Genomic DNA, 13,074 nt, shown 5'->3' on the forward strand with positions numbered 1-13,074 from the left:
AAATCCGGACCATGGGTAAAATTGGAAAAAAATAGGGCGCGCGAGGAATGGCATAGGGTGGGAAAAGTAATACTCTTAATAATTGGTCATCAGAGTTGCCGCTACTTTTTGTCAACCCTATGGGCCTCAGTGTTTGGAACGACGAGGCCTCAAAAGACTAAAAGAAAGTAGGACAACTCTGTATTTATTTTTAGGTGGGGTAGTTTGGTAAAAATATCAAAAGAGGTTATTATATTTTTAGAAAAAAATTCTCTTTGTCATGTCATAAACAAAGCAATGACTAAAACTACCAAAGAAAACAAGTATGGTTCATAGATGACACATGCTTGAACTCCTATAGAGCAAATAAAGAATTTTATTTAAAGTTTAAGAATATTAGAAATTCATGGTTTGAGTTGAAGTTACTTCTAAATGACATTGGAATTAAGTTCTTTTCACTAAATCAAAATATCACATTATAAGTTGTTTGGTCTATCACAATTCACAAGTGTATGTGTCCATCATGTTTTTTCATAGTTGCAACATCAGAATCTTCAAGGACGTATTACTTGTTTCAAGCCATGCAAGAATTTATACTTGTAGGACCAACTTAGGTACAGTTCTCTGTGCTATTTTTATTGTTCTTTGAAAAGTAGAAGCTCACAGTCATCCTCGTCTACACAGATGCGACAATGACTTGATCGGTGTTGGTTCGGTAAAAAAAAGGGAAGTGAATATGCATATTTCTAAACACACAGGAATATGGAATCAAAAAAATGCATTCCTTCCTTTAAAAAAAAAAAATGCATTCCTGATCTTAAAGGGGATATAATGAATCATTATAAGTCTTCCACCCTGTAAATTTCTATTAAAGTTATCTCAATTAAACTATCTAGCTAGGATAATAATTTCTCATAAGTTCCCTTGAAGTTATGTCAAACAAATTTCCTCAAACATTCAAATATATATATATATATATATATATATATATATATATATATATATCCACCTTAAAGTTTGATAAATGAAATAAAATAGGAATAATAATTTAGCAAGTCATAGTAATGACTAATGAGTCAAACAAAAAAAGCAAGTGACAGTAAAATAAATAAATCTTCAGCAAACTATCCATGCTTAATCTGATCTCTTGGGAAAACTACAAAATCTTCTAGATAGTATCCTCCACCCTTCATTTGTCAAAAAAAAAAACTTCAGCTGAAAAAATAACACCATTTTCACGTTACCAAATAAGTACAACATGAAGAAATCAAGAAAATAGGAAGCCAATCTTTATGTCAATATCTTCAAGAATTTAGACGAAATTGGTTATAGGAAGCCAAACTTCTTCAACCAGGGAATCATAGAAGATAGCAATAAAAAGGAAATACAAAGCAAGAAATTATGGAGACGGTTCCAGAACTCATCAACTTAATATTTTATCAGACATGTGCACGAAAAATTATGCAAAAGTGTTGGACATAAAATAAAATCTCTATCAAACATGGAAGGGAACTGAATCAAATAAAACAAAACTACTTATGAATTATAATCCTGTCACAAATCAAACATAATAACTAAAAGCAACAAATTTACCTTAGTAACGTATGAGTTCAACCTATGCTGACGGTGCGTTTTGAAGCAAAAATTTCAGATATTCATTAGGTATGGATGATGTGTTCGTTTGTACTTTCGGTGACTTCAAGTTACACAAAGAAGGAAACTCAGCGTTCAATATGTTACGAACTGACAACTGAGTTGAGCATCTAAACAATGAGGGATGGCTATGAATGAGAATCAATTTAACATAAGTCATATTTTTCAACAAAAGTTATAACTGAAAAAACAAGCATATTAAGAAAAAAGTTGTTATAATAAAAAGTGAAACCAACCAAACATGCCATAAAGTACCGGAAGAATAGTTGAATTGATTGTCAATGATTCGATATATGCAAGCTCAACCAGGCAGTTGTATAGAATCAACGAAGTCTTTGCAGATAATTTCGAAAAACATGTTACATTAATAATTGCATGTTTGAGAGAAGAGAGAATACTGTTGCTCCCACAGAGTTTCTGAACAGAAGGAATACCCTTATAAACAAAGGTACAGAGGTTGGGAGTGTATAACTCGAAGTTGCAACAGTCACCTTCCAAATGTTTCCAAGTATTGTTAAATTTGCGAGTGTGGCACTCGATATGCAAAGGTTTTGTTTGTCAAGAGTGTGACAATTTTGAAGGATCAAACTATTCAAACTCTTAAATGCTGTAAAAGGCTCAACACGGCCATCATCGTCCACATGAAAGTCAAAGCACCCTAAAAACAGGTTCGTTAATACTGGAAAATTCAAAGAATTTGGAAATAATGTTTGTGGAGGAGAAGCAACAGAAATGTGAAGAGATGTTAAAGTGTCACATGAAAAGAAGTAAGACCGAAGGTGTTGAACTTTTCTGACATCTATTCGTACTTGCTTGACATTATGCGTAAAAGCATATCTGAAAATCCATTCAAGATGGCTTTGATATCCCGTGAGGCGAAAATCAAGAACTTGTAGTGCCGTTCACCGATCACGCATGCCTTAAAATCCATGAACAAAATATTCGAAACCTCTGAGATCCTTTAAATGTGAATAACCTATTATATAAGGCTTGGAAGACGCTTCCAGAGATTCTTCCATCTTTTGGACAAATCACAAGTTTGAACTGCGTATTTGGTGTTCAAAAAAGAGAGTATGTGAAGTAAAACACAATCGGGGAAATCACTTAATTTGTTGTCATTATCATCCCTGCTTGATTTCTTGCAGTAGAAAAAACACCCAGTAATGCCAGAATGCTACCTCGGCCATCGACAAGAGATTCATATTGATTTGTGTAAAACCAAACCCTTTGATAGTGTGTTGCTGCTGCAAGTTTTGAAAACTAAAAGCAAAGTGAGAAAGTAAAAACTCTATTTCCCTGATTATACATCAGAAAAGTCTGCACGTACAGGTTATTTCCTAATTCCTAGGAGTAGTAAGTTTTATCTCACAAATATTCAAAGTCATTATTATTTCTTGTTTTTATTTTTTTTTTGTAAATATTATTACCTATTGGTATAATGGTTCAACTTTAGAGGGAGGAAAAAATTCAACCCAAAAAAAAATAGCCCTTTTGGTTTAATTTAATTTTTATAATATTTTCTTAAAAAATTCAAATTAATCCAAAGACAAAAAATGAGTTTGTTTGATTCAGCCTGATTGGATTATGCTCGTGTATGAACATAAGAGACGGATCACAAGGGTTGGTGATGTGATATTCAAGCTTTGATGTTGATGATATGTACGCCTTCTTCTCCTATGTTCCTTGTCTAAATGTGGGTGTACCAGAATAAACACTTTTATGTCAACGTAAAAGATAGTGAAAATAGTTACCGAGTAATGTGAGTTGAATGATCATATGGAGGGGTGAACTCCCTATTAGTAGAGTAGATGATCTCATAAACGCTACAATTTGTATATATCTTTACTATGGTGATCCTTGAGATCATGTCGAAATTAGTGTTACTCGTCAGTGTGGCTGAAGTCTGAGATATAAAGTGGCACATATCTGGTTTGACAGAGTTTCCTTATTATGTATGAAATAGTGAAAGCAAATTGGTAACGTCTGAAAACACTACGTATCTTCAGCTGGTTTAACTAAGTGCAAGTATACATTGTCCAAGTAATTCATTTTGGTTGTGTATATGTAATTCATGAATCATATGTGACAATTTTGTTTTATTCATGAACCAACGGAAACAAAACTACAGTCCCAATACCAGAAACAATATTAGCCACTAGAACCCAAACATAACACCAGAACCACAAAAGGGCATACTCGAAGCAAAATCAAAACTGCTGCACCAGAAAAAAGACCAATCAGAACCATAAAACTTTCCCCAGCCGCAACGCAGAGTTGTCACTGAAGCACCGAAAGAACACACCCAAAAACATCCCTTCCAAAACGAAGGAAGATACTAAAAGCCGCCAACACAAGAAACAATCTGCTAAAAACAGATCAAAATCAATTTAGAATTTGTTTTAGAGAAGAATAAGATGTATCTGTCAATTAGGCATTTGTCAGGAGCAAACTTATGGACTTCCGTTCTAGAATACGATTTTATAAAGCTTTATCAACTTCATCACTTTTTGGTGCCCTTTGGACCATTTTCAGATGCAGCAATTGCAAAATAATTATGGCAGATAAAAAAAAGTTATTTAAAAAATAATCGGTCTTGTTTAGAATTTAAAACCCACAAATTATATTGTGAAAGCATACTAATTGGCAACAAAGCAAAATCTATTTCATATAAAATCTATTTATCTTCAAAAAACAACTTACAATGTTCAAACTTCAACATAGCAATTAAATAATACTAGCAAAGAAGACATCCACGAGTCAAGAAGAGTCTCAATTGTGTGCAGTTTTCTTCCACATGTTTCACTCCTTTCTTTGTGACATAATAACAATCTTTCAGTAATAGTTCCAAAAGCCCGCAACAATTCTTCGAGATCACATAGAGTGTTTCATCATCCACCTTCGTATCTGACAAGTTCAACACCTCTAGGTGGGGAACAACAAAGTTCATTCCACGTAGCTTCACTCTTGAACAGTGGGCTAAGTTCAAATGTTTAATCTTACTACATCTCCTTAAAACTTGACAAATACCTTCAGATATTTTATTGCAACTATTCAAATCAAGAAGCTGCAAATTGGGGAAAAAGGAAGCTAATATTACAATATTTTCATCAGTTAATCGTAAATTTCTGCCTAAATAGAGAGACTTTAACTGAGGATATACACTAGAATTCTCTACACTCTCTTTCTCTATAGTTGCGTGTTCCATTTTAATCTCACCAAGTAAAGGGCAGTTTCTAACGAGTGAATACAAGGCTAATTCTGTGAGCATCCAACAGTCACTAAGGTTTACAGACAGTAAGTCACGAAGAAACAAAGACAACTCAGCAACATGTTCATCATTCAGAAAATATGTGCACCTAAGATCCAAATGTTGTATACATCGCCACTTGGATAACATAGAGTGAATTCCATTAATGAAGTTAGTTTGATTGTTCACCAAAGGGTGACCAAGGTTGAGTTCTTTAAGCATTGGGAAACAATCGACAATAAGTAACAGATCGTTGTTGTTGTAGAGAAACGTGTTGGAACAATCGAGAGATGTCAAAGTTGTAATGTTTTGGGAGAAAGCTCGCAACCCATTTGCAGGAAAGGTGTGTTGGTTGGAGATACTAAGCGATGTGAGTTTCTTAAGTGGGAAAGGAGAGATTTTGTGGAGAAGCATGTCCAGGTCACCGTTGTAGTTCGAGAAGTCAAGGGAGTTGAGGTTGGTGAACCTTTTGAGGAGGCGACCGAGGAAAGGGCCTGTTGCATCTTTGACGATGAGTGAGAATCGACGACGGTCAATGATGGAGAGGAACTCTTTGGAGACAAAAGAAAAAGAATTCAAGCAGCGGTGATTGAAGTCGTCTTTGTGGATGAATCTGAAGATAATCTCCCAACACTCATCAGGTAAATACGAACATGTTGAATCTGAAACCTTCGGACTTTCGGTGAGTAAGTTTTCTGGTGAATATGATTTTAGGGAAGAAGTTCTCTTCCTTTTCATTGGATATTAGAAAGGATATATGTTACCGGTTTTAGGGTTTATGTTTCAGATTTTCGGATCAGAACTTGTAGTAGTTACTGTTCGTTCCCTCTATATATAGAGTGCCATATATATATATATATATATATATATATATATATATATATACATATATATATAGATATATATATACATATATATATAGATATATATATACATATATATATATATACATATATATATATATATACATATATATATATATATTAGAAAATGGGCTTTCTTTGTGAAATATATGGGTTTACTGTTTGTTTTTTTAGAGGAGTATCCCTATTTTTTTTTAGTATATCATAATCTCCATTAAACTCTTTTTTTTTTTTTATTAAGAAATCTCCATTAAACTCTTCTTCTTTTTTTTTTTTTTTAAGAAATCTCCATTAATTCTACCTAATTGAAATCACTACTAGGTGCACCTAGGTCGTCGTCATTATAACCGTAATTTTCAAAACTTCATTCTTAAAACACATGTCTAAAACTATATTTCATAATACGACGAAACTTTGTCAAAATATATACCATCAAATCTCAATTGAAAGTACACTACTTTATAAATCATCACTGAATCTAAATCCAAATTTAAATCAAGTGATATCAAAATTTCAACAAAAATACATATCTCGAAACCATGGTTTGCAACATAGGAAAACTATAATGCCAAAATACATGCCGTCAAATTTCCAATTCAATTCCACTACTTTATAAGTCACAAGTATCAAATTCAATTCCACTGCTTTATAAATCACAATTAAATTCTAAATCAAAATCCAAATGGAGTTTATGATAATATATCAAAATAATTTTCAAAAGGAATATATATATATATATATATATCTCAAAACCATTGTTCTCAATATCTCAAAACTTATGCTGCAGTATATGCAACCAAATCTCAACTTCAAATCTTTTGCTTAATAAATCATGGATACGTTCAAATAGAGACCATATTAATATTGATGACCTTAAACGTAAATATAAATGAGAAGAAAAATATTCAAAAGGTGTGTTCCCCATTTTATAAAACACTTTAACATAGAAAATTTATCAAATATCAATAATATTAGTCATGAAAATATATGATAATGATCGTTATCAACTCACAGTTATGACGAATCAACTAAGTTTGCTCTCTAACCACTCCTGAAGAAACACCTGAAGCGTCCGACGTCATATCTGAGCATCAATAATATTTTCTTATGAATTAGAAACTCATTCTACAACTTCACTAATTATAATTAATCATAAAATCCTCATAGTATATATTATAACCTCTAAATAATTTCTAAACAAACTAATCATGTCTAAATTAGCACCAATTGAATTGTAAGTTGATAAAAATACCTCAAAGAGTCCCAATAGACAAGTTTTATGAGATAGGTATTCCTCTCCTTCTTTGAAGCACCAACTCCAACTCCAAAACTTTATCCAAAATCACTTGTACTATGAAATAGCTTTGATTATATGTGCAATTTTTCTTATGGGGTTTGATTTGGTGATGGAATTTGGTGGTTTGTGAAAAGAAGAAAAACTGAAAAAAATGAGGAAAGGTGGAACCGAGAAGAAGCTGGAAGTTTCGGGAGAGTGGAAAAAGAATGGGAAGTGTATATGTCATGTGTGTGTTGTTTTAATATCATTATTATTTAAGTATTTTTTTTCTCACGTGTGTGTTGTATTACTATATATATAATTATTTATTTATTTTATTTTTTTTCAAAACTGAAATGGTATGTTTCAGTCTTCCCCCCTTAAGAAAATTCGTCCTCGAATTTTTAACCACCACATGCTTCGGTTTCAAATAAGTGTGGTACTCTTCAAACGTCACTTCTTCGGATTAAAAATTTGTTTCTTCATCGGTCGGCCTTTGCCACAAAATCTTTACCAAAACGATATCTTTTGAGTATAAGCACTTCATTTTCTTATCTATTATAGTTGTCCAATGATCGATGTAACATAAATTCTCATCTAACTGCACATCTTCATGACTAGTCACATGAGAAAAGGTATAAAGGTACTTCTGAGGCTTAAAATTATGAAAGACATGACAAACTCTCTGATGGAAGTACCAAATGATAAACTACAAGTCTGACTTTCCAAAATTTCAAACTCTCCAATGAATGTCTAACTAGCTAGTCCCATGTTGCCAAACCATAAAACACTGCACATTCCTGAAACACGTAAAAATACCTGCTCTCCCACCGACAACTCTAAGGGATGGCGCCTCTAGTTAAAATAAGATCTTTCCTACTCTAAGTTGTTACTAAACAAAATAGATTAATTTGACCTTTTCAATGGAACTTTTAAACAACTCTAGACTCACTGGTTCAAACTCTCCAATTTCAACCCATCCTATTGACGACATATATCACCTATCACACAATGCCTCAAAATGTGCCACCTGGCTACTGAATTGGTAGCTATTTCTATGCTAATTCCATCATAGACAAACGTAGGCCCCACTATCACCAATAACAAAACCACAAACACAGAACACATTCTCTACGATTTGTATAACTTTCCTAGATTGACCATCTGTCTTAGGATGAAAGTTGTAGCGAGGTTCAATGGGGTATCAAATTCATATTCGAAAGACTTTCAAAACATAGCAGTGAATCGAGCCTTATAATCACATGTAGCAGAGATCGGCTCCCTAAATATCTAGAGATAATTATTTTATTTTATTTTACGTCCTCCTTCATCCCTTCTCATCACTAAAACTTCTGTAAATCTTTGTACATATTATAAGAACTTAATATATAACAAGAATAATGATCCTCCTATAATATTTTTCTCCTTAACTTAGTGAACACAAAATCAAGGCTTCAACCACAAAACACTCTCAAAATTAACTTAGAAACTTATAACTTTATCGTTCCACACATTATATACCACCTATACAAAGTCTAAATCAAATAAGAGGTTTGGAACTTTACTATTCCTCCCATTATCTATCAACTTTACCTACCGAGATTCCTGATATTGTAAACTATGGTGGAACAAATCAAGTTCAAATTGAATTCCACTTCCAACAAGTTTTTGTAACCCTTTAATTATAGGTCCATTCATTTTGTCTAGATGAGTAAGCCCATCCATGTTTTTCCTACTCAAAACATCTACAACAACATTTGACTTTCCAAGTCTTTGCAATCAAAGCCATTAAGAAACTTTATCCACCTTAACAATGTAAGTTATTTCTAGGTCATTCGATAATGAGATATGGATGTGGGTTGAGTGGTAGGGACCAAGTCTATAGAGAATCTAATCTCACTATCAAGCGACAATCCAAGAAGTTCAGGACAACATCATGAAACCCAAATGTTTTTAGAACTTTTATAATTCTTTACTCACTTGTATATCCATAAACAAATTCAATTATCCTTGGCAACCTACTTTCAATAACTTGTTAGATCCTAAATCTAAGGTTAAATCATATGGTACCCAACCACGTTTTTCTCAAAAGTAGAGAAGCAATTACCTAGTATCTCAACTCTCGCTAGTTTGTTATAATGGACTATGGTGACATGTTGGAAGGACAATCAACTCAAAATCCTATAAATCAATACTAACACGACTACTGCAAATGCATGACTAGATAATAGTTGTGTTGTAACTGCAGAGGACTATCCCTTCTGATATGACATATTTAACCACGTTGAAATCATATTTTTCATCTTTGAAACAAAATATTTCTAGATTCGAGTCAACCATTGTAGAATCAAAAGTACTCTATGGAAAAAATGAATTGTCTATATGTTCCATGATATAACCTATGATTTTGCATTCCGCCCAAAAGTTTGTCTACTTGAACCATCCACTTGTGATATTTATGTTTGCTGTCCCTAATGATCAAGTATAAGTATAACTTCACCATCACGCTAAGAATAATCAATATATAATCATTCAAGTCATTTCTTGCAAAAATTTGATTTACTACTTCCCTTAAGCTTTTATTGCCTAATCTGAAGTGTCAGGTTCAAAACATCCGCGTAGTACAATTAGATCAAACCACAAATCAAATTAAATATTCCAGCAACTGAAATCTGAAGAGAAGTTAAAGTGTGACATAAAATTAAGTATGGTCGCAAGAGAGTACTGTTGACAAATCTTTCGATATGGCTTTCAGTCCCCATGAAATCGAGAACTTGCAGTGCTGTTGAGCGATCACGTCTACCTAAAAATCCATGAACGAAATATTCGAAACATCTAAGATCCTTAAAATGTGAATAACCTATTTTAAGGCTTGGAAGACGCTTCCAGAGATTCTTCCATCTTTTGGACAAAACACAAGTTTGAATTGCGTATTTGGTGTTTAAAAAAGAGAGTATGTGAAGTAAAACACAATCGGGCAAATCACTTAATTTGTCGTTATTATCAATTACTCTCTTCACCGGGTTCTGGATTACTTGTTGTAGATGAAACAACCAGTAATGCCAGAATGCTACCTCGGCCATCAACATGAGATTCATATTGATTTGAGATCCACCCTTTAATGGTGCGTTTCTGCTGCAAATAATGAAAACAAAAATCAAAATGAGAAAGTAAAAACCCTAACCCTATTGCTTTGATTATACGAATAAAACTACTATGAGATAATACGGCTGAAAAGTCTGCACGTACATGTTATTAATTTCCTAGTTCCTAGGAATATTAGGGTTTTCCTGACAAATATTCAAACTCGTTCTTATTACTTGTTTTTTTTTTTTTTTAATAAAACTAGACGTATGATGCATGTTTTTTTTTTTAGAGTATCATAGATAAGTATCAAATATAACTTGGTTATCAGAAAATAGGTACCATTAAACTCATAATTTTCTTAATTTAATGGACGTACTCAATCGTCGTCTATTACTACTAAAATCATAATTTTGAGTTATGCCTATCTCGTGACGCGGGGAGAAGGCTCGGTTTTCTTAGTCATCAAGTTTTAAGGGTCTAATTGAATCCTATAAAAATGCATTTCAAGTTTAGGGTATTAGAGAGTGCAAAAAAGCCAAACCTACAGAGATCAAAAGAGGGAACCTTTAGGAAATCAATAGGTTAAGGGTTTGAGGGATTCTGAGGTAAATTCTAGAGTTTGGAAACACCATTCAAACACCTTAGGTGTGACAAATCATTGAGTCTATTGGTCACGAGTAGAGATTCTAGAGAAGGGTAGAATTACGTCATGAAGACTGATTATTGTAATTCCTTTTGGAATCTTTGTGTAAAGTGGAACGGCACAGTGGGTCAAATTTGAACCGAATTTGGTAAACAAATATCGTTGTGTTCTTCTTCTCCTTTTATCTTATTCTATTGTTTGTGCCTGATTATTCACTTTGGTTTTAGCCGCTATGCTTCACACAACAAAATATATATTGGTGTGAGTTTTGATATGAATTCACGACAATCCCTTTTAAATTGTTCTTTAAACAATGGTTCTCCAAACGTTTTCAATCAACATTGCTCCCTAAAAAAAATCAACATTGTTGGTCCTTGCTTTTAAGTCAAGTCATATGTATTGTTCAAAATTTTGAATAATTTTGTGCAGTGACTTTAGTATATTAAAGAAATCTCTCTTGCAAAAATTTAGAATCTTTTAACAAAAGATGAATTAAATATGCATTTTATAAGTCGCTTCAAAATTCATATTTAATTCATTTTTTTTGAAAGAATTCATATTTAATTCATTTTTTGTTAAAAAATTCTAATTTCTTTTATCAATTCTGATTGTTTTGTGTGCAATCTTTGAAAATTAAAAGATTGATTTTAGTCTTGTTATTTTGTTTTACCGACAATAATATTTGGTTCATGTTGTATTAGTCCCTATGATGTGGAGTTCATTGCTTTTAATCTCTCTGAACCCCCGACAATACTGAACACTACATCCGACACTAATAACAATTTGAAAAAAATTAAATAATTAAATACAATCACATGTGTCGGTGTTATATCAAGACACTAAATACTAGCTTTAATGGAAAGTGTCGGTGCCAAAGTTCAATCAATAAAATACGAAAAGTTTTATTTTACATGACTAAGCAACACTATCCAAATATTAGAAGGACTAGCGATGACCAAAAGGAATAATTTTATTAAGCTTTTTAGGGACTCCAAATGAGACATATTTGTGGGGACTAAAAACAAATTTAAATGGTATTTTACTTACATATTTCTAAATGAAGAATCAGAGTGAGACTAGGCATTTAGTTTTTCTTTGCTTTTTTTTTTTTGACAAAAGTTTTTCTTTGCTTGTTCTTTAGCCCAATTGAGATTCTCTCTCAGATTTTTTCTTTTCAATAACCTATTAATAAGAGGATGGACTTTTTAGACCGGATTAACAAATAACCGATTTAATAAGTGGTCATCAGAGTTGCCCTTTCTTTTTGTCAACCCTGTGGCCTCACTGTTTGGAACGACGAGGCCTCAAAGGGCCGAAAGAAAGCATGACAACTCTATATTTTTTAAGCAGGGTAGTTTGGTAAAAAAAAATCAAATGAAGTTATTATTTTTTTAAAAAAATTCTCTTTCTCATGTCATAAACAAAACAATGACTAAAACTTACCAAAGAAAACAAGTATGGTTCTCAGATGAAGCATGCTTGAACTCCTATAGAACAAACAAAGAATTTTATTTCAAGTTTAAGAATATTAGAAATTCAGGTTTGAGTTGAAGTTAAGTTCTTTTCACTAAATCAAAATATCACATTATAAGTTGTTTGGTATATCACAATTCACTAGTGTATGCGTCAATCATGTTTTTTCATAGTTGCAAACATCAAAATCTTTCAAGGACATATTACCTGTTTCAAGCAATGTTAGAATTTATACTTGTAGGACCAAACTTAGGTACAGTTCTCTGCGCTATTTTTATTGTTCTTCGATCATAATTTAGTACATAGAGCTAATTGTATGATATTTTAGTTGGTTTGTATATCTAATTGTATGATATTTTTTTTATTTTAAATTTAACCAAAATATAATCGATGTGGATGTGGCATGTTATAGTTAGTAAGAGTCACAAAAGCATCTATAAAACAACACCTTAGTTTTCTCCATTACTGTAAAGAAATATTAAACTCAACTAAAATATAAAAACCATTATTTACACTTGAATAGAAGGCAAGCGGGCAACAAGCTGCTGTAAATAAGATAAGATTTTGACAAAAGAATTTGTGGATGTTAAAAGGAATTCGAGATAGGATTATAGAGCTATTTCTACGGTTGGCCACTTTGATATAAGGTTCGCTGTTTACCGGTACTTGAAAATCTAATGATGCAGACGCAACCTTCAAAAAGTAGAAGCTCACAATCATCCTCGTCTATACATATGCGACAATGACTTAATTGGTGTCCGTTCAATAAAGATTTCTCTTGGCAAAAATGTAGTTATTATAGTGCATCCATGCTTAATCTGTTATCTAATCTTAGGGAAACTAGAATGCAACA

At 32.5% G+C, this 13,074-nt stretch overlaps 1 protein-coding gene, 1 long non-coding RNA gene and 1 pseudogene across 2 annotated transcripts; all 3 read right to left on the minus strand.

Annotated features, from left to right (window-relative positions):
• Positions 1–1,845: 1,845 nt before the first annotated feature.
• Positions 1,846–3,499, minus strand: LOC146913128 (F-box/LRR-repeat protein At3g26922-like; annotated as a pseudogene).
• Positions 3,500–4,340: 841 nt separating this feature from the next.
• LOC146913129 (F-box protein SKIP2-like) lies at positions 4,341–5,719 on the minus strand. Its single transcript, XM_085718665.1, has one exon. It carries the CDS (start codon positions 5,615–5,617, stop codon positions 4,367–4,369), a length of 1,251 nt encoding a protein of 416 aa, XP_085574791.1. The 5' UTR covers positions 5,618–5,719; the 3' UTR covers positions 4,341–4,366.
• An 826-nt stretch (positions 5,720–6,545) lies between these two features.
• LOC146913130 (uncharacterized) lies at positions 6,546–9,678 on the minus strand. The gene is made up of 2 exons (XR_015013304.1): positions 6,995–9,678; positions 6,546–6,826 (listed from the first exon to the last, which is right to left on the minus strand). It is a non-coding gene; the product is annotated as an uncharacterized LOC146913130 (long non-coding RNA).
• Positions 9,679–13,074: the final 3,396 nt, after the last annotated feature.

This window comes from Medicago sativa, chromosome 6 (genome assembly GCF_051527215.1).
Source record: "Medicago sativa cultivar Bolivia chromosome 6, Bolivia_mono, whole genome shotgun sequence".
In the NCBI taxonomy this organism is placed as follows: domain Eukaryota; kingdom Viridiplantae; phylum Streptophyta; class Magnoliopsida; order Fabales; family Fabaceae; genus Medicago; species Medicago sativa.